The sequence below is a fragment of the Ochotona curzoniae genome, unplaced genomic scaffold, assembly GCF_017591425.1.
Source record: "Ochotona curzoniae isolate NIBS_2020 unplaced genomic scaffold, NIBS_Ocur_1.0 contig_883, whole genome shotgun sequence".
In the NCBI taxonomy this organism is placed as follows: domain Eukaryota; kingdom Metazoa; phylum Chordata; class Mammalia; order Lagomorpha; family Ochotonidae; genus Ochotona; species Ochotona curzoniae.
The window spans coordinates 51,564,444-51,589,221 of NW_024466599.1; the positions used below are offsets into that span (position 1 = coordinate 51,564,444).

Sequence of the window (24,778 nt, forward strand, 5' to 3'; positions counted from 1 at the left end):
AAAGACGAACCTCTCCACCTCTGGAGAATCCTGAAAACATACGAAGAAACCGGGTGAAGGTTGGAAACGCAGAGACTGCGTAAGGACCCCAGACCATGTACAAGGACCCCAGGCTGTGTACAAGGACCCCAGGCCGTGTACAAGGACCCCAGGCCGTGTACAAGGACCCCAGGCCGTGTACAAGGACCCCAGGCCGTGTACAAGGACCCCAGGCCGTGTACAAGGACCCCAGGCCATGTACAAGGACCACAGGCCGTGTACAAGGACCCCAGGCCGTGTACAAGGACCCCAGGCCGTGTACAAGGACCCCAGGCCGTGTACAAGGACCCCAGGCCGTGTACAAGGACCCCAGGCCATGCGCAAGGACGGTGGGTTCTCAGTTGTCTTCTTACCTTCTCAAGTCTGGGAGTGAGTGCTGGAGAAGCCAGAAGCACCGCCAGTCCCAGACAGAGCTCCAGGGAAAGCCCTGTGTGTCTACCCAAAGGATCCGGAGAAGTCTGTGACTTCTATACCATAGCTACCCATCCCAACTAAATATTGGATTTGGGGAGTGGCAGAAATAATGTTTTTCAAATATTTTTCAAAAATATTTTTCAAATATCTGTCTTATATAAATTAGCCAGGATGGTGGAAAACCCAGACGTTCACCTTCCCCTGGTTGTAAGGGGCATCCTGCCACCTCCGCTCTCCAGTGCCCACCAAACCATCACTGCCTGGTGACATTAGACAAGGCCAGCTAACATCCGGACACCCCACTCAGGCCTGATGGGCTCAGTGTCAGTGCAAGGCACCAGGAGTCTCGTTACTCAGCGGTGACCGTGAGGGTGTCGACAGAGCCGAGTCCTGGAACTGGAACTTGTCTCTCGGTAGCCGCAATCTCGGTTGCCTGTTATGATAGTTTACCAAGACTGTGCAAGCTGTTGGCACTGGGAAAATTTTGGTGAATGGGGCTTATAGGAGCTCTGCATGAGAGTCTGTATTTCAAAATATACAAATTTTAAAATTCTCATAAAACATTATGGACACAAACTAGAATAAAATAAAAATGTTAATAATTACTGTGGAGAATGAGGGAGTAATCATCTTTTTAATTGTGCACCCTCTCAACTTCCCGAAACAGGGATGTGTCATGTCATCTAGAATCATTCAATCTTTTTGATTAAATGCAACATGAGGTTTGAAGAACAGGGAGGGTAGTTTTGGAATTGGGCATCATGCTGCCATGGGTTAACCAGCTGTTTCATTTTAAAAATATTTTTTAAAGATTTGTTTTTTTGTTTTTATTGGAAAGTCAGATATAGAGAGAGGAGGAGAAGAGACAGGGAGGATGATCTTCTGTCTGATGATTCCTCTCCAAGCGGCCACAACAGCTGGAGCTGAGCCGATCTGAAACCAGGATCCAGGAGCTTCTCAGGCTCTTTCACGCAGTTGCAGCGTCCCAAGGCTTTGGGCCGTCCTCGACTGCGTCCCAGGCCACAGGCAGGGAGCTGGATGGGAAGTGGGGCTCCTGGGATTAGAACCAGCACCCATATGGGATCCTGGCATATGCAAAGCGAGGACATTAGCTGCTAGGTTACTGCGCCAGACCCAACCTGTTATTTCAGATGCCTGCGCCCCTTATGCAAGGTCCTGGGATGGACCTGCTAACATGACCCTGGAGGCAGCAGTTGGTGGCTCAAGTGCTTGAGTCCCTGGCACTCACGTGGGACACCCAGATGGTGCTTCTGCTCCTGCTTCCTGCATTGGGCGTGGCTCAGTCCCGGCTGCAGGCAGCTGGGGGACAGTGGATGGAAGAGCTCTTGCTCTCGCTCCCCCCGCCCCGAACCTCGCCTGCTTTTGATGGTGGCCATTTCATAATAAATGAAGGTGACATTATGCTCCAGTCCCTTCCCCTGGGGGCTCGCAGCCTTGTTCTTTGAATTCTTTTTAGATACCAAAGAGCCATGCTTCGTGGAATGGGGTGATGTCATCAGTGAATCAGGACGGGGGCTCCGGAATCCTGGCAGCCGCTTGAGCCCTGGACACTTGGATACGGTCAGAGCTCTTCTCACCCTGTTGCGGGACTGTGCTCTGGGTAAGCAGAAACCCAGCTTCGGGGAACCCGGTGGGTGCCCACCCTTCTCTGCGGTAGACTGGATCTTGGGTCTGACCCATACTCCTCCAAGGGATCTCAGAAGCTGTGGGAAGCTTAGCCCAGTCACACAGCAGGAATAGAAACACATCTTGAACTTGGCAGGGGGAGAGAGAACAAGAGAGGTGCTGGAGAGGTGCAGAATAATGTGGAACTGCAGGAAGGAGCCCTGAGGATGAGCAAGGCCAGCCCGGCAGCCTCCAGCACGCCCAGGGCCATTCCAGATGGGAGTGAGTCACTCTGGCCAGGCTTGAACTGCCCGTGAACTGACAGTAGCTCATCAGGACAGCTAACACTCAGAGAAGAGGGGATCCCTCTGAGCCCCTCAGCAGCTGCCTCAGAGATTGTTCAAAGCCAGCAGAACCCAGCACAAATGGGGTCAGGGCCAAGGGGCTGTGTGTGAGCAGGAAGGCAGGTGTGCCAGGCCCCAGGCCCTTCGCCCTCATCTTTGCCTGATTAAAGATGACGGCCCATTATGGCCCAGCACCAGCCCACCCTCTGCCCTCTGGCCTCCCGAGTGAAGTTCTGCAGGGTTGCGGAAAAGGAGGGCAGGCGAGTCAGGAGGCCTGATTCTCATTCACTTTTGCAGCAATGGAAGACACTGGACTTCTCTCGGCAGTGTCTTCCCCGGGAGGCAATGTGCAGGAGGAGGCACCAGAGGGCGCCCTCTGTCGAAGGCAGACAGGTAAACCCCAGTCACTGGGGGCGCTGGGGACAGAAGCCAAGAGTCCGTCATCCTGCCCCTCTTGCGTCCCCAAGATGGCTCAGGTTAAAACCCTCCAGGTGAGGGAGCCGCGCAGAGTCCAGCGTGGCCAGGGTCTGTCCCTGGGTGTCAAGCACAGTCCTCTCTCCCTGCAGCGTCCCAGGACAACAGCCCGGTGACCTCCAGTCTTGCACCTTCAGTGGCTGATCCTGAGCAAGCAAGCAGGGAGAAGGGGGACCCCAAGACAAGCAAGCTAGCAGACACCAAGGCAGGTGTGTGCCCTCGGTCACCCCTCGACTTCCTCGCCTCTACTGCCAATCGACCACCTCCTGTCCTCACTGAGCTGCAAGTGATGGGCCCAGGCCCTCCCACGCATGCTTCCTTCATACTCACCAGCATGTTGGGGTTCCCGCAGCTCTCAGTAGGAACAGCCCCCCACCCTCTGTCTCCGACCTGAAGTCCTGGAGAAGGAGGGGCCAGAGGAAGAACATATGGACTGTCAATCACGTCGAGGGAATGAAACTCAAAATGAACAAGAGGAGAAAACCCAGTTACCGCCTGGAGGACCAGGAGGCTTTCTACCGACTGCTAGGTGTGCTCTGCGGGAGGGCCGAGTGTCCGGGACGGCCCTCCTGGACAGAGAGCTGCAGGGAGGGGTTGGGGCTCAGACACCTCCCTCTGAACCCGGTCAAGCTCCAGAGCACGCCCTGGTCCTGTCGTGGGTGTGCTGGGTGGTTCCTGTCGTGGCCCCTGATTCCCTCTGGCCAACCTGCTGGAGAGTAGCGCTGTTATCCTAGTCCACTTTCTGCTGCTGTAACTGAACGACACAGACTGGGTCATCAACAGGAACAGTCCGGGTGGCTGGCAAGGCCCAGGGCACAGCCAGGGGCCCTGTGGGACCTTCTCGTTGCAGCACAGCATGGCAGAGGCACAAGTGTGCTAACTCAGCATGAACAAGGCAGCATGGGCAGTGGTTCAGTCACCCATGCCACAGTGATTTCAGCTAATCCTAACATCTTCCCTGGAGCAGGGAGGACCCCAGGGAGTTGGGGCTCCCGGTCCCCAGCACTGCCAGCCTGGCAGCTGAAGCCACACCCCGTGGCAGAGGCCAGGGGCCCTGAGGGCTCTTAGCGTTGAGGCCAATTGCTGTCCTTCAAAGAACAGAGTCAAGTTCTGCAGTCTGAACACATTCATCACATCCCACAGTGACCCTGCGTGAACGATTCCGGAACCAAATTTACATCCTGCAGCCAGGGGTCATTAGTGTGGGAGAGGTTGTGACCGGGGCCGGGGACCAGGGCCACAGCTGTGGCAAGTGTAGTCCAGGTTCACAGCTGTCCAAGCAGCTGCTCCCCTGCCCCCTGCGATACCAGGGGCTCCCCCACTCCCCACCACACACACACCTAGGGACTGCGCCGGTCTCACGACCCTACTTTCCCTTGCAGAGGACCCTGTAATCCAGAGCTTCTTGGAAGCAGACATCTTCCTCAAGGTGTCTGACAAGGTCCTGTGGCCAGGTGCCTCTGGCGGGCGGGGAACTGGGACGGGCGATGTTGGGCTGGGCCTGCGGAAGAGGAGCAAGGGGCCACGGTGGGTGCTCCAGGCCCCTCAGGGTGCTCACTCCGTCCCCACAGTACCTGCTGGCCATGGTGGTGGAGTACTTTGGCCGCGTGGGGCTGCCAGGACACCTCTACAACAGGATCCACTTCTTCCTGGCCCTGTGAGCGCCCCCTGTGGACCAACCCTAAAATAGGCACAAACTCCCCAGTCTCCCCACCCCAGGGGAAGGGGAGGCTCAGCGACGCCCCTTGTGCCAAGCCCAGTACCACCCAGCTGCAAGGCCATGGAGGAGAGGGGGAGTGGGGAGAAAGAGGCCCTGAGATGCTGAATGTAGAGACCAAGTTTCCTTGGGAAATGGGGTCACCCGTAGCGTTGCTCTCTCCAAGCCCGTTGTCCTGAACACACACTTGCCCTGGGCACGAGGCCTCTCCCTCCGGTGCTGCCGGAGGTTGCTCCTTGCTCCCCGCTCCTGCTGGCAGCTATATCGCCTCGGACATGGAGGAGGACAACCCCACGTCGAAGCACAGCATCTTCCAGTTCCTGCTGGGCAAGGAGCATTGGCCAGATCTCTACAAGGAGTTCCTGAAGCTGAAGCTGGAGTTCTTCCACGCCATGGACCACCGCGCCTGGGTCACCCCGGAGCTGTGTGAGGAGGTGGGTGTGGGGGCACACGCTGGGGGAGGCTGGACCCTTGCCCTATCTGCGCTCAACCCCTGTGCATTTCCTTTGCAGATACAGGCCCAGAATCCTCACCACTGGGTCTGGAGCCGGGAGCGCCAGTGCACTCCCTAGGTTCCTGGGGTTGGGAACGCCTCCTGGCAGGCCAGGTGAGTGTGGGTCCCAGCCCCCTCCTTGGTGCCCCTCAAAATACAACAACAACAAAATGAGTAGGCATGAGGAGGCGGTCTGTCACTCCGTGTCACAGACAGGACTCTGGGAAAGAAGGTGTGGCTGATCCAAGTCCTCCCAAGGAATCAAGCGCTGTGCGTGCAGTAATGCTCCCAGGATGCGAGACTGCAGGCTTCCGATCAGAGTTGGAAACTGCAGGTGTCCATCCAGGACCAACACCAGTGCCCACCCCTACCAGAAAACGGAGCTGCTGCCACTGTGGCTCTTGGTAGGAGAAAGGCAAATAAATGTTACACTCTCCTCCCACGTGTCGTGACCTGCTGCTGCATACAGCAAGGCTGTGCCAGGCTGGGCCCGCGGAGAGCATGCTGTGTCTCTTCAAGAAGCACAAGCAGTTCCCAGGCCCGTCTGGCCTTGGAAAAACTAAGGTGGCTAAACAGCCAAGGGGGGACAAGGATAGAAGTGTGTAGAAGGAAGAATTCATTTGTCAGCCTTTCGAGCGTGTTCATAAATTCGGCTTTGAGCATGCGTGGAGTCACTGCCTCCTAAAACGGCAGGCCGGAATGCTGGTGCTCGGGAAGCCCAGCCTGGTGAGGGTTGTGATGGGGGAGGTGGCACAGCTTAGGGACAGCCTCTTTCTTGAGCCTTGGGGGTCTCCATGTAGAACGAGGGGCCAGGACCAGATGCTGTCTCTAAGGAGCCTTGAGGGCTGACCCGTGCCTTCCCCTGTACCTGTCCTCCTGCAGCAGCCTCTACTACTCATCCCAGTCTCTCCCAAGCGAGTGCTCAGAGCAAAGCAAGAGGGTTCAAGATGGGCCATCCATCCTTACCCACCAGCGAGTGAGGGATCTTTTCAGGGGCCTTTTCATTTAAAAGGGCTCTTCTGCAGCTTGTGAGAGTAATGAGTGGCCAGTATATTTCACAGTGGGGTGGGTCCAGGGCAGCCCTTGCAAGCAGATTGGGTACTGCAGGGTGCATTAAATGTAGGGACCAGCCTAGTGCACCTGTCAGGATAGACACTGCTCCAGCCACGCCCCCGCTGCCCCCTCGGCTGCTCGCACACTGCATGCGCTAGAGACATGTGCGAGACCAGACCCTGTCCCCTCCCCACAGTAACACATTTCCCATAAAATGTGGCCAGTTTGAGGATGGGGGAATCAAGAAGAGGGGCTCTCCACCCCACCCCACGGGGGAGGTAACACCTGGACTTCTCTCAGAATCAACATCCAACCCTTCATCTGCAGTTCCCGTCACAGCTCCCACGGGCTCTGGCTTCTACTCCCGATCCTGGCTCCCGCTCTCACTGTGCCTGGCCGACATGCCGGCCTGCCACCGAGTGGCTTCCATCATGATCTTCAAATGGAGATGGAAAACCCTCACGTTCTCGAATGTTCTGGGGTGTCTTGAGTTGGGAAAGACCCCTCACTGTAAGCTGTGGAGCTCCCCCGTTCCTAGACCAAGAGTGAAAAGGTGCATTTTATTTAGGATTAGGCAGCACAGAGGGCAAGTTCCCAGGGCTGAAGCCAGGAGTCTCCTGCAGAAGCCCAGTGTGTATGCCTTCAAGTGGCTTCCAAGCTCTGGACTCCAGCTCTTTATTGGAGCTCCCGAGGCAAGCAGATGCCACTGACCGGCAGCAATGAAATGGAATCTGAGGGTATGTGTGCATATGGTTGCAGAGTTTATTACCTTCTGGCTGTGAAAGCAGAAAAGATGGACAGGGGCCTGCTAGTGACTGCCAGAGGTTACTCATCCTCACCGGCAACAGCCTTTCCTCCCAACCGGGCATGAGGCGGAGCAGCATGACGAGGCCCGGCCTGTGACCTTTAACTGGAAGTGACACGTGCTGCTTCTGGGCCGAAAATGTCCCTGTTGGCCCTGGGTCTCCAGCTCCTCTTCCCAGAGCTGCTGAGAGCTGGGCGTGCCAGGTGGCCTGACTCCACCCTCCTGGTTGGTTTCTTCAACCGTAGCATACTCACTCAAAAGCAGACTGCCCAGGACCTCCTCCTTGCCACCTGCCAGCTAATCCCAATGCCCAATAAAATGCTACTTCCAGATGTCCACAGTCTGTCTACCGTCTTTCATAGCCTGGTTCGCTTTTGTTGACAACATTTGAAAGGCAATTCTCCCCCGTATGTGAGTTTGTGGATGTGTAAATAACGGCCTTTCAAACCATTCTTTCTTCAGGGGACAGCAGCCCGTCAATCATAAACAGCTGCAAGTGAAGACAGCAACAGCTGTCCAGATGCTGAGCTCTATGAATATTGATTCAAATGGAATTTTCATTTGAAAAAATGAACCTAATTCTTTCTTCTATTTTTAATTAAGAGAAAATCTATTTCAGTACAAAAAGAATTGAATTTGTTTTTAAGTCTCTTGGCCAGCCCCAGCTGGGAGTGAGACTGGGGCCAGGCGGGAATGTAAAACATGAAACGTGTAGAGAGAACCACTGCACCTCACACGCCTGTGCGACGAAGCCGCCTCTCGCAGAGGAGAACCCACACCAGCCATTGCCAGGACGCAGGTGGGGACATTCGCCCTTGTTTCAGTTTGCACTTAAAAATGCCACTGTTTTATCTATTGAGAGATTTCACTTACTCGGCTCCTTGGGCTACCATACAAAATACTGCATCCCGGGGAGGGCTTGAGAAACAGAAGTGTGTTTCTGGGCCCCAAGCAATAGCCTAGTGGTTAAAGTCCTCACCTTGCACACGCCAGGATCCCATATGGAAGCTGGTTCTAATCCCGACAGCCCCACTTCCCATCCAGCTCCCTGCTTGTGGCCTGGGAAAGCAGTCGAGGACGGCCCAAGGCTTTGGGACCCTGCACCCGTGTGGGAGACCCAGAGGAAGCTCCTGGCTTCCGGCTTCGGATTGGTGCAGCACCAGCCGTTGCGCTCACTTGGGGAGTGAACCATCACACGGAAGGTCCTCTTCTCTGTCTCTCCTCCTCTCTGTATATCTGCCTTTCCAATAAAAATAAATAAATCTTAAAAAAAAAAGAAGTGTCTTTCTGAGTGAGGCTGGAAGGCCATGAGCGTGGTGCCAGCTGCTGTGGCTCCTGGGGAGCATTCCTTGGACTCGCAGACGGTGCCCTCACCTCAGCAGGGACGCCCAGCGAGCAGCAGCACTCGCCCCCGACCTCAATGAGTTAGGCCTCCACCCCTCCCATTTCACCTTAGTTGTGTCCTGCAAGCCCCGTTTTCTTGTAATTGTGCTGGAATTTGGGACACTGGGCCTTAATCTCCTTGCCCCTGTTGGAGGTGGTCACGGGAAGCGTAAACCACTTCAAACAGGACAACCACGGCATCTCAGGAAATGTGCAAGGCTCTTCACCAATGCAGAAAGTAAAACTTCACAGCTTCATTCAACGCTCATGTCAAGCACGGTCGCCGCGCACCCACCCTGCGCCAACCGCTCTCTCAAGTCCAAAACCAAAGCAATCATCAAGATTTCTGAAAACAAACCAAAAAAAATTTATTTACAAAAGTAATTTTAACTCACTTTTATGTCATATAATATTAATGTGGACAGCAACAAATTCCTTGGAATATTTAAAGCACACAGATTTATAAAATACACTGAGGCTTGTGTAGCTCATCTCCCTCTAGTTATGTTATAAAACTAATCAAGGTCTCATCAGCTCTGCGGTTGGTCTCGTTGCTGCACTGCTGCCTCATCTCGGGGTGGCTCTGCCGTCAGAACAGTCACATGACCATCGGCTGGGGACTTCCAAGGAGCAAAGGAGCGAGTCGCAGCAAAGCACGCACGGGCATTTTCAACTGCTGGAACTTGAAGAGCAGTTCAGCAAAGCTTGTGCTCCCTGAAGAAGCAGAAATGAAGGACAAGGTCACGTCACCGAATGAATCACACCCCCCTTTCCAAGGACATCACAGAAACACACGTTTAAAGCAGACATGCTTTGAGCACAATCACCCAGGTAATTAGGAAATTTCCCCTACACACTCTATATGATTACACATAAAAATCTAAACATAGCTTTCCGTGCCTCAGAAAGTGAATAACTATATGTGAACCTTTTTGTAATATTGTTTAAATATATGTTATTCAAATAAAATCAGTATCTTCAATTATTACTTAAGTGACTTCTGACTGGTTCTAATATTTTAATTCCTAATTCATGCACTCTATATTTAAACTAAAACAAAGAACACGGGTTGGGCTGTAAATGAGCAACAGAGAAGCTGCTCCAAGGCCTCTCCCTCCAGGGTGCGACAACTCAGCCTTAGTATCCCAGATCATGACAGGATTTACCTTGAGTGCAGCTGGGGCACCCTGAGTGTGAAAGCAGCCCAGGGAGATGGCTCTGTGGTACAGTGCGCCAAGCTGCTGCTTGCAATGCTGGCACCAAACAACCAGAGTGCCAGTGTGAGTTCTAGCTTCTTCACTTTCAATTCAGCCCCCTGCTAACGCACCCGGGGAAAGCAGCAGGTGAAGGTACAAAGACTTGGGTCCTGAAACCACACTGGAGACCCGGATGAAGTTCCCGGGTCCTGGCTCTGGCCACTGAGTCATTTGGGGAACAAAACGATGGATGGAAACTCTCTTACTCTGTCTCTCCCTTTCTCTGCCTTTCAAATAAATAAGCTAAATATTTAAATAAGGGAGGGCTGAGGAAGAGAATGCAAACATAAAAAAAGCTGCCAGGTGACTGATGGCAACCAAGGTCAAGAATGCCAGCACATCAGCACGGGGAAAGTGCCAGAGCCTACAGTTCCATCAGGACCGTCTTCCTTTGCTGCTCTCATCCCACTGCACACTGCCCACAACCCCTTCCTCAGCCCCAACCCATGCACACAGGAATGCACCCCTTAAAAAAAAAATCACGGAACATCTAACCAAAACCAAAAAATCTATTTTGGTGAAAATAGTTGAAATCCTTGGAAATCAAAGATGAGCAATCTTCAAAAAGTATACAGAAATAGGCATTACCGAAAATTATGCCTGTATTTTCAAATTTTTTGCACCCAAGGCTTTTGACTCCACTATCTATGAGCTTCTGGAGCCCCCTCATGCAGCCCTTCCGACTCCAGGCCACAGCAAGCACCCCAGCAGGTCCCAGGCAGCCAAGTGTTCCATGGAGAATCCCGTGAACACGGGTAGGGAAGAGCCTCGGGCTATGGAGCAGTGATCCTCCAACACGGGAAAAGTTCTAGCTCTGCAGACTACTGGGGGCAAGGCTTTCTAAACGTTTTATTGAATCAGGCTCTGCCAGTCACCTGGGAATTAAATGTGTTTATCAACCTCAACAGAAATGAAGACACTAGGGGCTGGTGTTGTGGCCTAATGGGTTAAGCTGCTTTCTCGCTCCTCACTCTGATCAAGAAGTACGTTTGGGGCCCGGCGCGGTGGCGCAAGTGGTTAAGTCCTCGCCTTGCACGCCCGGGATCCCATATGGGCGCCGGTTCTAATCCCGGCAGCCCCGCTTCCCTTCCAGCTCCCTGCCTGTGGCCCGGGAAAGCAGTCGAGGACAGCCCAAAGCTTTGGGACCCTGCACCCGCGTGGGAGACCCGGAAGAGGCTCCTGGCTTCGGATCGGCATAGTATCGGCCCGTTGCGGCTCACTTGGGGAGTGAATCATCGGATGGAAGATCTTCCTCTCTGTCTCTCCTCTCTGTATATCCGCCTTTCCAATAAAAAATAATAAAAATAAATCTTTAAAAAAAAAAAAAATAAAAAAAAAAAAGAAGTACGTTTGGTTTTTTCTACTGGGCCCAGTCACATACTCCATTTTGTATTTTCCATCCACTTTTCTCAGGGCTTCAAACTGTTTTTACTAGTCACTGTGTCATTTTCACTCACTGTTCAACTTCTTCTATCTGCTAACATGTTAATGAGCCCATACGCACTTTGACCCAACATTGAATATTGTATGTTAAAAATTACAGAGCTGCTCGCTATGCTTTCCTTGAGCAGTTCTCAACCCTGTCCACTTGAGGTTTTCTTCCACCCTCTCTTACAGGACTTGGTTCTTGGCCACTATTTCATCTGAACAGCTGAACTGCATGCTTCCCAGAGCCACTTCCCAGGCACTAAGCTGCTGCTGGACTGCGTGGCACCTCTCAGCCACGCAGGTGGCTCTCTGCTGCATCTCCGAGTCGCAGCTGTGCAGACGCAGGTGAAGATGGGACCTGTCGTTACCTCCTGCCAGGACCTAGGCTCTTGGGCAGGCAGTCACAAGCCCTACCTGGGCGCCTTAGCCCAAGGGCACTATGGCTTTTTGCTGAGGTGATATTTGCGCTTTAAACTGGCAAATGGCCTGGAAGGGAATGCCAGGGCAAAGAGAGAGGGTCCCTGTTATGATTCCCTTCTCGTGAACCGCCGTATCTCAGCTGGCTTCAGTACTGTCGGTACTGCTGCTGCTGCAATCCCTTTAAATATTCGTCTTACAGATTTTTGTCTGAACTTTATATCCGTTTCTGCGGCAATCAAGCAAGCAATTCCATTATGGCTATTAAACTTTAAGTTTACATGATTAAATGGAATAACCTTCCCTCATGGTGAAAACATTTTTTCACCTTCAATTAAGAGGCATCAATTTGAAAGGTGATATAAAGATGCTTAGAATTCATTATATTTGATTATTCAACTTACTGAACAAATTTTGCATCTGTTTTTATATTCTAAGAAAATATAGTCAAAATGCTAACACTATTGGTTTTTACATTCCCTTGTGAATAAATTTAAACATGTTCAAACTAAATACTTGTTTATTTTAAATGTTTAAAATTTTAGAAACTCACATTTGACTTTTTTCTTAAAGGACCAGCATTTGTCCAGCAGTTAGGATGTCCCTTCTGATGTTCCTATTCATGCCACAGCACCTGTGTCCAGTCTGCACGTCTGGCCCTGACTCCTACAGACCCTGGAGGGCAGCAGGGGTGGCCCCCGTGATCAGCTTCCTACCACGGGACACCAGCTCGAGTCCCGAGCCCCTGGCTTCATTGAGGACATTTGGGGAGGAAACCAACAGGTGGGAACACTTCCTGTCTGTTTCTATCTCACTAATAAACTTACATAGACAGTATCTTAGAAAAAAGAAGCAACTGAAAATTTAGATTTAATGAAAAAATGAATTTGTGCTGACAACACAGACAACAACGTAACCCGCTGTGCCACAAATCTGGCATCCCCTGTTAGCACTAGCTGGAGTCTTGGTTGTTCCATTTGTGATCCAGTTCCCTGCTATTGTGCCTGGGAAAACAGCAGAAGATGGTTGAAATACTGGGACCCTTGTCACCCATGTGAGAGACCACAGAGTCCTTGGCACCTGGTTTTGGCTTGGCCCAGCCCTGCAGCTTGCGACTATCCAGGGACTGAACCAGCAGATGGAAGAACTTTGTCTCTCTCCTCGTGACTTTCCTTTCAAATTAACCAATCTTAAAGGCTGAGCTAACATAGAAGGATGAAATAAACAGCTAGGACACTGGTACAGATCAGTGTTTGGAATTCTATTTAGAACCCACCCTTGTGTGAACTTCAATGAAAGTTGACACACGTGTAGTTAATAGGTTCTTTCTTAATGGAAAAAAATCCTAAGGCTGAAAATGGAACACTAATGAAGAACTAGAGAAAATAACCCACTAGAAATTTTTTCCTGCTTAGTAAAAACCTAAGCAGGTGGGTAATGGTGGTATGAAAGGGTGACTTTGGCTATGCAAGTACCTTCTAGTGCCACCGATGACAGGTGGCGCGGAGCAGGTACCGAGTGGTAGACAAGGAAGCAGGCCAGCATGGTCAGCTGAGATTCCTCAAAGGGCTGCCCGCTGAGGTAGGCGTGCACACACGTGTCACCCCCGGCTGTGGAAGAAACACAAATGCAATGAACAAGTGACAATAGAATCAAAAGGCACAGGGAATACTCTACTCTTCCTTTTCATCAAGATTTTTACAGTATTTGCCATATGGTAACTGGGTACTATACTGGGTAAAGTTTTTATATTGTGGTAAACTAGGCCACATACCTATCATTACAGAGTTTGGGGTGCTCCAGAGGAGAGAGATGACACAAGCCAAGGTGTAATTACAAGTTGTGCTGAGTGTCAAGAAAGCGTGGACAACTATGGTTTCCCCCAAACAGCTTTCTCGCATCCTTCCCTCTACTGTATGCCATCCGAGGAGATGGACCTCAGCCCTAGCACAAGCTCCCCAACCCCAGTGTGGATCATACTCAACAGCTTGTTAACACACAGACAGGCACAATCTCTGACTAGGTAGTTCTGGGTGGGGCAGGACCAGAAGCACCACATTTCTGAAGCCAGTTCCCCTGTGATCTGCTACTGTAGAGGAACCATGGTAAGATCCACTCCCGCGCACTGGTCAACGTCTTCTTGTCCCTATGACACAGCAATTAGTTGGAAGCCTCAAAATGGTAATGACGAAATGAGCCAAGAACTGCAGTTCACTGAACACAACAATGAGGATGCTAGTCTACTGGGAGGTGGACACACCTGGGATTTGGGCAGAGCAGCAGAGGAACAGAAATTAAAGGAGAGAAGGGATTCTTGAATAGCTTATCAAGAAATGTGAGCATGGCATTTCCTCGCTTTCCTTCAATGGCTTTCTCATACCTGTCAGTTTTGTTTTGTTTTTTTCATTGACTTATCACTATCGTTTTCAGTTTCAATGATTTCTGCTCTTATTTGTTTAACTTTGGATTTACTTTCCTTTTTCTAGTTTCTTGAAGTAAAAACATAGGTTACCAAGACCTTTCTTCTTATATGTTTTAAACTAACACTAGAAATTTCCCTCCCAACAGGGCTTTAGCAGGAAGACACTACACTGATTCCAAGGCTGACTCCAACCCTACAGTAATGGAGATGGGCATCTAGCACAGCGGTGAGACACCACTTGGCATAGTGTTCCGTACTAGAGGGCCTGGCTTCCAGCACCAGCTCCACTTTCACTTGCAGCTTCCTGCTAATGTGCAGCCTGGAAGGCAGCAGGTGACGGCTCAGAGTATGGGTCCCTGCCACCCACGTGGAAGCCTCAGACGGAGCTCGGCTCTAGCCTGACCCTGGGACAGCCCTGGCTGCTTAGGAGGTGTGCCAGCGGATGGAGGGTCTCTGTTTCTCTTTCTCTTTCCTCTCCCAACTCCCACTGACTCCAGATACAGACTCTTCTTCCTCAGTCCACTGATGTTTAGCAAAGGCCCTAAAGCAAGTCAATGAGAAAGAAACGTCTTCTCTACAAATGGTCCTGGGGATAACTATGTATCCGTATTTTTAAAGAGTGAATTTCAACTCCTACCTCACACTACAGGAAAAGTTAAGCTGAGATGAATCATTAACATGACCGTAAAAGGCAAAACTGTAAGGCTTTTAATAGAAAACATAACAAAAGTTGTTATGGCCAGGAGTAGGCAGGATTTCTTAGAACTCCACAAACTAAGAAACTGGGCTTCATCCACACTTAAAACTTGAAGAAAATGAATATGCAAGGTATCCAGGTGAATAAAATGCTTGCAAAACATACCTAAGAAAGAACTTGTAGCCAGAATATATAAAAAGTCCTATGACTTAATAATCAATAGACAATTGTAAAAATGTGAAATTGAGGGCCCAGTGCTGTGGCCTAGTGGCTAAAGTCCTTGCCTTGAACATGCCAGGATCCCATATGGGCACCGGTTCTAATCCTGGCAGCTCCACTTGCCATCCAGCTAGGAAAGCAGCTGAGGATGGCCCAGGGTCTTGGGACTCTGCACCCAAGTGGGAGACCCAGAAGAGGATCTGGGCTCCTGGCTTTGGATCAGCGCAGTACCAGCCGTTGCAGTCACTTAGGGACTGAATCATTGGATGGAAGATCTTCCTCTCTGTCTCACTTCCTCACTGTATATCTGATTTTGCAATAAAAATAAATCAATCTTTAAAAAAAAAAGTGAAATTGAAAGGCACAGTTAACAAAAGGTAAATGAATAAGCAATGAGCAAAATAAAAGTATACCGGTCATTAAGGAAATGCAAATTGAGAATAATATACTATACTTAATCACTAAGACTATAAAATATAAAAACAATGATATAATTAAAAATTTAAAACTTCACTGGTGGAAAACTAAAATGGCACAAATTAGGAAAGCAAAAAAATCTCCTGAATGCGGTGACGATGAGGCTCAGCCGAAAGAAGAATGGCAGGAGTGACTGTGCACTCGTCCACGGCCACGCCGCCCTGAACGTGCCTGATCTCCTCGGATTGTACCGCTCTTTAATTTCCACATGTTTTATGTTTTCCACAACACTTATTAGACAGTTAAAACCTAAAACCTGTTTTTCCAAGATTAGAATTTGAGGAACTATATATAAAAAACCAGAGCACAGGAAGCATCTGCAATTTTCAGATTCCATAACTGTAGCTGGGGTTACAATGACTGATCCTAAAAGTCTATAAATGCATCTGCGATTTCTTCGGAGTCACCACTGTGAAGGCCGACTCAGGCTCTCCACCTCAGTCCCGCTGTTGTTTCCCCCGCAAACCCAGCTGCTCACACACCTATGAGACAGGAGGTTATAGTTCTACACTAAAAATGACACACTATTAGTAAGGGAGAATGAAAAAGCAAAATTTGATGGCGGCTCAGAGCACTGCTGTAAATCACCCAGCGCACTGTGGGGAGAAAGATGACCCAGGACACTATGTGAGAGAGAGCCTGGTCACTACGGAAGTTCATTTCAATGTATGAAACCTGCAGACCAGAGAAGTTGCTAGCATTTAAAGACATATTTCTTAACAGTAGCAAAGGTTATCAAAAAGGGGTCAAATGCTAAAGTGACTTAAAATAATAAAACCAATGAAGTAACATATTTTCCCTCTAGAAAAGGACAGATACGATATAGCCATTAAAGTAAAAAAGAGTTTAGGGGCCAGGGCCAGTGTGACGGCTCAAAAGGCCAACGCCCTTCCTTGCAGTGCCAACATCCCATACAGGTGGCCAGTGTGTGTCCTGGATACTCCACTTCTGATTCAGCTCCTCCACGAGCTACTAAGCAGCAGGGGACGGCCCAATGCCCTGGGAGTCTGCACCTACATGGAGACCCAAAAGAAACTGCTGGCTTCAAACTGGCTCAGCTCCATCTGTGCTGGCCGTCTGGGGAGTGAACCAGTGCATGGAAGACCTCTCTGTAAAATCAGACTTTTAAATAAAAAGAAATTAATTTTTAAAAAACAAAGAATTTGGAATTGCTACTTTTCTTTTTTTTTTTTTTTTAAAGATTTATTTTTATTATTTTTTCATTGGAAAGGCGGATATACAGAGAGGAGAGACAGAGAGGAAGATCTTCCGTCCGATGATTCACTCCCCAAGTGAGCGCAACGGGCCGATGCTATGCCGATCCCAGGCCAGGAGCCTCTTCCGGGTCTCCCACACGGGTGCAGGGTCCCAAAGCTTTGGGCCGTCCTCGACTGCTTTCCCAGGCCACAGGCAGGGAGCTGGAAGGGAAGCGGGGCTGCCGGGATTAGAACCGGCGCCCATATGGGATCCCGGGCGGCAAGGCGAGGACCTTTAACCACTTGCGCCACCGCGCCGGGCCCGGAATTGCTACTTTTCAACGTATATGTCTTACAATCTTGTTTCAAATTTTCTCCAGAAACTTGTTTTCTAGACTCACAGATGGATAGTTTTAACTGAATTGTATTCAAACTCTTTTAGTTCTTAGGATTATCAACGGCTTTAAAGAATCAAGCAAGAACTGTTTTAATGATACTGCTAGGCTTGGTAGTTATCCAAACCAAATTGCCAATAGCAATTTATTGGAAGCATTTCAATGAACTAAAAAGAATAAAAATAATCATGGAGTTGACTTATATCAGATTTCCGAAGTCAAAAGGCCTCACCTTTTTGCTTCCGTGAGAAAAAACTTTTGACGCTTCTATAAATAACTTTGTCATTTCACACAATCAGAAGCCAGCACTTGTGACAGAAAGTCACTGTTCCACGCTGCCCCAGGGCTCACTGCCTGGCTCTTGGGGCTGGGAAAATCACCCTCCCCCCCCCCACACATACAGCAAGTCCTAAGAGTACAGAGAGTGGAGGAAAAAAAAGGGCAGAAATGACAGCTGGTCTCAGGTAGGTGACAGGCCACAGGCCTAATAAACAGGAGACAGAAGTACCAGAAAGAAAACCTGATCCGATGCTTGGGAAAAAAACCAACGTTCCGAGTCAAGAGATATTTACAATGCTATACACATTCTGTGTGCATGCTTTATAAAGAAGTATAAGTAGATAATCAGAATCCAATTCACCTAGCTAGAAACATGACTCCTACAGCCACTCTGGCTTATCTGGCTGTGTCTTGCTGGGAGTCCAGTGCAGGTTAGAAGCCCAAGGGTCCAAGGCCACCATTACCTTGCAGCCACTGGTCCAGGCTGTTGTCAATCGTGCACTTCACCACGGGCAGGAACTCGGAGTTCATGAAAAGGCCGCGCTTGGGGTGGTTCTGTAGCCGCTCCTGATGGCTGCGTGAGCTGAAGAATTCTAACACCAACTTAATCTGCCATAGCTCGGAGGTATCAGCTATTTCTCTTTTTCCAAGTCTTCTTACAGCCTTGAGGAGGAGAGAACAGTAATCCACTTGGTGAGTGAGGTGCTCTATTTTTAAATGTGACCCTAACATAAGTGCAGTGGGGGATCCCTTCTGTGGTTTGGTGCAACCTGCCCCCACAGGGCCCTTCCCTGAGAACAGTGACAGGGCTCCCCTCATCTTCAACAGGACCCCGCCTGAGCAGTCCCTGGGGGCCAGCAAAGAGTTTGCTCTTTTAAAGACTTATTTATTTTTATTGGAAAGGCAGATATACAGAGAGGAAGAGAAACAGAGAGGAAAAGATCTGCCGTCCGATGGTACACTCCTCAAGTGACTGCAATGGCCAGTGCTGAGCCAATCTGAAGCCAGGAGCCAGGAGCCTCTTCCGGATCTCCCATGAGGGTGCAGAGTCCCAAGGCCCTGGGCTGTCCTTGACTGCTTTCCCAGGCCACAAGCAGGGAGCTGGATGGGAAGTGGAGCTGCTGGGATTAGAACTGTTGCCCATATGGGATCCCAGCACGTTCAAGGCAAGGACTTTAGCCACTAGGCCACAGCGCTGAGGCCCAAGGGTTTGCTCTTGACTCAAGACCCTAAATAATTAGGACCCCAAAGGTCTTTAGTTAGTCCCCTATGAGGAACTCAGGCAGGGTACAATGGCATGGCAGGGATCAGACAATGACAGAAGCACTCCTGGTCTGGCTGCTGTTGAGAGCCACCTTCAGACAGAGGGAAGACATCCCCAGCCAGCAACTACAAAACACAGCTTCCTACTTGGTGTTAAAGGGAGGCAACTCGAAGAGCAGCACAGCACACACACCACAGACTGACACATTCCGCTCTACGAGGCAGCAGCATGGGGACCCATCTACTTAAGCCGGAATCTGTATTTAATCAGGACTGTTATTTGGTACAATGCGATTCCTCAGGCATTTCCACACTTGGCTTACAGGATTATTTCTCCACTAGATTATCCCTTTGGCTTCAGACACTGAGTCCCAACTGCTCCTGTGTGAACTCAGTATACCAATCAGTTAAAGGCCTTTGCAAAACTATAAATTCTGGATCTCACTCTAGAAATCCTGATTCAATACATATGGAATGAGACCTGAGAATCTGTACTAATATTCCCCAAATCTAGCCAGGTCAGGAAATTATTAGCTTGACTGAAAGCAAATTTGGCTTTGAAATATCCTATTAAAAAGTATGGGGCTGGGCATATTTGTTAAGATGTCAGTCGAGATGCCCATATTCCATATCGGGGTTTGAGTCCTGGCTTGGCTCCTAATCCCAGCTCCCTGCTAACATGGACACTGGGTGACCCTAGGTGACAGCTCACATACTGGGGTTCCGGCCACTCACTTGGGAGTCCTAGATCGAGTTTCCGCCGCCTGGACTTGGCTGCCATGGCCCATGCAGCCATTTATGCAATGAATCAACGAATGAGAATCGGCTCTTCCTCTTTCTCTCTCAAATAAATGTTAAAGCAGTATGAATTACCAATAACCTAAAGTGATAAATTGGTTTAACCTATGAGGAGAGCTGGTAAGCATTATTTTCTACTGCCTTTTTTAGGCTCTTTTAAAATAACACTAACAAAAAAAAAAGGAAGGAAGGAAGGAAGGGAGGGAGGGAGGGAGGGAGGGAGAGAGAGAGAGAGAGAGAGAGAGAGAGAGAGAGAGAAAGAAAGAAAGAAAGAAAGAAAGAAAGAAAGAAAGAAAGAAAGAAAGAAAGAAAGAAAGAAATCAATCTAAAAGTAAGCCCTAACTCCCCAAATCACCACTTAGATTTTGTAGTGTTTGGCAAGTTGAATCATGTAAGTATAGTATCACTTAGCATCATCCTCATGGAACTGAACTCAATCCCCTGTTGCTCATTCAGTGTTCCAGTAAGCAGCTTCACTAGGAAGGAGGGAAGAAACCACAGGAGGACACCAAGAGAGGGAGAGAGGGAATGTCCTTCTCTCCACATTAGGGGTCAAAGGACTAAAGGGAAAAGAGGACCGCTCCCCAAAGAAGGGACATTTCTGTCTTGTAAACTCCAAGCTCTTAGGAGTGTTTTTAACTTTGTTAGGCCTTCCTTTTTAATATTTCTAAAAGCAAACAAGAAAATAAAAGGGAAGACATCCAGGGCATCTTGTCCTACTATTTGGTAGGATACTTGAAACACAGATAAAGTCATTAAACACTGGAGCAGGTTTGGGGATCATACCTGATCCATCGCTATGTATGCAGGCAACATCTCTGGAGTCTCCTGAGCCACACATTCATAGAGCACTGAAGAAAAGAGATCCAGAATCTCCTGTTTCTGTGGAAAGTCAGGATATTGCAACACATGAACACAGAGCTCAAAGCCAATTCAAAGAAACAGTTACAACTACTAAGGCTTATTCTTAAGCTCTATAGTAAATGACAAAAAACAATGATTTTCTTCAAAAACTCTTGGTACATGCAACAGTAAACAATTAAAAAACAAAATGGAATTCAGTCCCAAAGGCCAGCTGAAGCACTGTGGAAAGCAGAGGGACTAGGGTAAAATGAGCTCACACCACGTGTCCCCGCTTGGGCTGCTGGGGAGGCATTCAGAAACAGGGCACAGCCTCCAGGAAGACGCGAGAGAACATTGAGCAGAACAAGCCTGGGAGGACAATAGGTTCAACTGCTGCTTGGGGAGGGGCATGCGGACCCCATCCGGGAACTGTGCTCTCGGGGGCACACCCCAGCCTTAGTAGCTAGGACACATTTCTGAGAAGCAGGTTCGCCTCTAAACCACAGTGACAGAGGACCTAACCTCAGGGTAAGAATTAAATGAGAAAATTATATATAAAGTACAGAGCAGAGGATCTAACATACACTCAGACTTAAATAAATAAGAGAGGGGAAGGTGACCTCACTGAACCATCAAAACAGCATTGTAATATAGGTTCCAGTGTAATCCTACTTTTGGAAATAAAGAGGTCACATTTCCTAAGGCCACACACACCTAGAGACAAAGGGTATAAATTCCAGATCATCTAATTCCCACATTCCATCTCTCTCTCTCTGCATGGTGGATTTAATGAAAGAGCAGTAAAGCACTCTTGGGATTCTGAGGAAAACAGATAATATGACTAACAGAAAGAGGGGTTGTAACATACAGAGAAAACTAAACAAAATGAAATCATAGGAAGAGAAAGGTGTAAACTACTGAGAATATGAATCAGTGCGAGAACGGATGCCAGAAACTGTAAGCTACCAAACTAACATGTAAGGAACATTTTTTTTGTGTGTTAATTTATTGGAAGGTGAGATTTACAGAGAGAAGCAGAGACACAGAAAGAGAGTTTCCATCTGTTGGTTCTACTCCTCAAGTGGCCACAACAGCCAGAACTGAGCCGATCTAAAGTGAGGCACCAGGAGCTTCCTCCTGGTCTCCCAAAGCCTTGGGCCGTTCCTCAACTGATTTCCCAGGCCACAATCAGGGAGCTGGAAGGGAAGTGGAGCAGCCAGGATATGAACTGGCATCGATATGGGATCCCAGCGCATGCAAGGTGAGGACTTTAGCCACTACAGTACTACACCAGGTCCAGGAACATTTATTTATTTATTTATTTGTTTGTTTTTAAAAACAGTTTCACTTATTTATTTGAAAGAGTTGAAAGAGAGAAGCAGAGAGATCTTCCATCCATTAGATCACTCCTCAAATGGCTGCAACAGAGCTGCTTGTTTTCCGGCATGAATGGCAGGGACCCAAGCATTTGAGTGATCTTCTTCCCAGCCAATAACAGGGAGTTGGATAGAGAGTGAAGCAGCCAGAACACAGACCAGTCCCATAGAGAAGGGCCTGCACCACAGGCAGCAGTTTCACTTGCTAAGCTACAACACCTACCCCATGCACAGACATCTAAGCCGGCTCTGTTATCACGGTAGGCAGTTATTACAGAAAAATCAACATTTTACCAAGCAAAAAGCACCCAATGCTCCTGAGGCATGTTGTCAATTTCAAGGACAGGTACCAATATCACAGATGGTTTTGTTGATTTACATGCAGCAAAACAAAATAAAACACACAGAAGAAACAAAACAATAAACCCTGTAGTGCTATGCTTGAGCTAAGAAACCAAATATGATGCATACCTGACCCATATTCACAGTTGGTTTGCAGAAATATTCAGCAAATGACAGAAGAGCTGGATCAGACGTAAATGATGAAATTGTTTCTGGCTAGAAAAAAAAACAACACAATAATCCATGTGAGACAGTAGAAGATTATTTTCCTTAGGCTCCCACTGTGATGTGTGCAGCTATAAACTGCCACCCTCCTTTCAGTTAATGTCCCCACATACCTAAGATGCTGCAAACTTGCCTGAGTCTCATTGATATGTTACCAAAAGATCACTAATAAACTGGTCCTCTCTCTTCTAAAACTCAAGCCCCCAAAAGCCTCCCCCCTCCTCCCTGGAAAGCCTAGCAGGAAACATAATTGTTACTAAGGCAGTAAGGAAAAAGATTACCACTCACAATCAGTCCATCACAGTCAACAAGTACCACACAGCTCTACACAGATGAGGTACTAGCCTAGCTGAAGTCACAGAGGTAGGAAGTAGAATGGGATGGCCAGGGGCAGGAGGGGGAATGAGAAGCGAGTGTTTCAAGTTCTCCAGAGTCCTGGAGGCAGACAGAGATGAGTGATGGCTATACAATAATGGGCATGTGCTGGCTAGCACTAAACTTGCACTCTTACAAAGGGTTACCAGGGTTAACTGTGTTACATATATTTTACCAAGACAATAAAAAGCTGGTAAAAACAAATAAACAAACCAAACAACAAACTGTCATAAGTTGAAGACGGAAAATGAATTACAACTACTTTCCACTCTGAAATTCATAATCTTTCTTGACTAACAGGAAGGAAGCTGAAAGTACATACTTTCCCCATTGGAACTCAACTCTAAACTCAGACCTGCTTTCTCCACAACTGGATTGGAGTCTTTGAGATAGACTGTACTTTTAGAAGAAACAATTATACTAATGTAAGTCAAGTTTTGTCCACAAACCCTCTAGAGTACTGAGTTGACCTACTGAATACTGCTAAGCAAAATTCCCTGCCATCACCCCTGAGAACAAAGGCTCACTCGTAACAAAACCAAAAAGAGACATAACAACAAGTAAACAAAATGCAATGTTTGAACTGAATTAAAACAAGCTGTGTCCTTCCCTGGAGAAACAAACAATGCTGACCCAATCCTCTAGTTGCCACTTGGCAGCTCAGCTGTCACCTTGCTGTACATAACCATCCTCTGGGCTCCCGGGGACTTCAACAGGCAGATATTTGCTCCTGGGACTCCAAAAAAGGAGTTAAATTCAGGCATTTCAATGCTAGATCATTGAATATATTTCTGGTGCGGGAGTTCTATTTGAGTTCTAAAATGTACAACAAATTTGGTACTGATTCTGCCCCAGTAGATACGAAATTCTTCATATTCTCTTGGAATATAGATCCGTCTATTTCTTCATTTCAAAGACCGCTTCACTGGCCCTCAAGTATCATGCAAATAAGTGTCACGCACACTGACGAAAGACTAGATCTTCCATTTATCCTTTCCAATTCTTAAGAAACAAAAGGTAGTTCAAAACTTGGAGTGTTAGCTTGCAAAAAAAAATCAATTTTTTTATGACTTAAGTACATCTCTATTATGAAAGGATTAATAATAAAATCATTAAAGTTTTATAGTGTTAAGATATACTCACATTATGACTCTCCTTTTCACTAAATAAAAATCTTAAAGTATTTTCTCCCCAAGCCAGCAAACAGTCTGCGGCCAATGAGTGTTTCCAATCAAGAGGGATGAGAGAGGAAGCAAGTGGGATCTGGAAGTACTTCCTCTCAACGCACCCTACCTTGAAAGCCCGAGCTTCAGAGTTCCTGTTGGCAACAGTCTGGGCCAACAGACTTTGCCACCCCATTGGATCTTCTTTGTAGGAGAGCTGACCTGCTCTGAGCTTAACATATAAAACCCCATCCTTAGAAAGGATGGACCTAAAAGAAAAAGAATGAATTTAATAGGAGGTAACATCGGCAGTTCTTGACTAGAAAGGTGTTTCCAATACCAAGTTCACAAGATGAAGTCTTTCTCATTTTCCACTGAAGAACATGATTACCTATAGGTCGGTCCTGTGATAGAGCAGTTAAGATGATACATGCAACACGAGAAGCCCATATGGGTACCGGTCCAAGCCAGCTGCTCTGCTTCCAAACCTGCTCCCTGCTAATGCTCCTGTGAAAGCAGCAGCAGATGGTCCAAATATTGACGCACCTACCACCCACACGGGAAACCCGGATAAGGTCCTGACTTTTGGCGTCTGCTTTCAGTCCAGGGTAACTCTAGCTGTTGCAGCGATTTGGGGAATATAGCAACAGGAGGAAGATCTCTGTCTCTCCCTTGCTCTTCAATACTACCTTTCAAATAAATTAAAAAAATCCTTAAAAAAATGACTATGTATTTGGCCTAAACTTAAATCAATCCCTACATGACAACCCAAATTAAAGTTTTGCCTTTCTGTGACATCTAGAATTATGGCACTTACTAAGTAAGAAGGCATTTTGATTATTTTCTCAAAGATGAGCTTCTAAGATGGTATTTATCTGACATATCTTGGTATTTTTTACACTCTCTTGCACCATACATGAGATGCATGAAGTACTAAAATACCGATTCACTGACTGGTAGCAGAAAGAAAGAATGCTTAGAACTAAAAGTAAGACAACACAAAAGAACAGCTATTACACAAACTGCCTGGGAATACATAAATCGAGAGTTAACAGCTTACATTCTTATTAAGCTTTCTGGAAACTTGTAAAGACTTAATTTAGATACTACCTAAAATTATTTATTATTGATAAAATTATTAACATGCCAAAGTAATTACTTGAATATGGCTATTCCCACCCAAAGAAATCTATTACCCTAACCCTAACCAAAAAATGATAAAGACACAAAAGAAGATGTATAATAAACATCAGTAAATA

The 24,778-nt window shown here is 48.0% G+C and overlaps 2 protein-coding genes across 6 annotated transcripts in view; one reads left to right on the plus strand and one right to left on the minus strand.

Annotated features, from left to right (window-relative positions):
- Positions 1-235: 235 nt before the first annotated feature.
- LOC121164953 (putative speedy protein E7) lies at positions 236-5,186 on the plus strand. Its single transcript, XM_040993354.1, has 7 exons — positions 236-368; positions 1,931-2,074; positions 3,250-3,426; positions 4,280-4,338; positions 4,469-4,554; positions 4,874-5,048; positions 5,127-5,186. The coding sequence occupies exons 1-7, from the start codon at positions 236-238 to the stop codon at positions 5,184-5,186; spliced, it is 834 nt and encodes a 277-aa protein (XP_040849288.1).
- Positions 5,187-8,661: 3,475 nt separating this feature from the next.
- ANAPC1 (anaphase promoting complex subunit 1) overlaps positions 8,662-24,778 on the minus strand; it is an 89,256-nt gene continuing 73,139 nt past the window's right edge. For 4 of the 5 annotated variants that reach the window (XM_040993524.1, XM_040993522.1, XM_040993527.1 and 1 more), the window contains 6 exons: positions 23,650-23,788; positions 21,886-21,972; positions 19,982-20,077; positions 17,599-17,797; positions 12,925-13,059; positions 8,662-9,062 (listed from right to left, as the gene is read on the minus strand). In XM_040993524.1, coding sequence (XP_040849458.1) covers positions 8,947-9,062; positions 12,925-13,059; positions 17,599-17,797; positions 19,982-20,077; positions 21,886-21,972; positions 23,650-23,788 — 772 coding nt within the window. In that variant the 3' untranslated portion in view covers positions 8,662-8,946. The remainder of the gene's footprint in view (positions 9,063-12,924; positions 13,060-17,598; positions 17,798-19,981; positions 20,078-21,885; positions 21,973-23,649; positions 23,789-24,778) is intronic. The other variant, XM_040993525.1, reaches the window with a different exon arrangement.

Coding starts and splice junctions, on each gene's coding strand:
- LOC121164953 (XM_040993354.1), top strand. CDS start 236: ATGTACAAGGACCACAGGCCGTGTACAAGGACCCCAGGCCGTGTACAA. Junction 4,555..4,873: donor ATCCACTTCTTCCTGGCCCT/GTGAGCGCCCCC, acceptor TCCTGCTGGCAG/CTATATCGCCTCGGACATGG. Junction 5,049..5,126: donor CCCCGGAGCTGTGTGAGGAG/GTGGGTGTGGGG, acceptor TTTCCTTTGCAG/ATACAGGCCCAGAATCCTCA.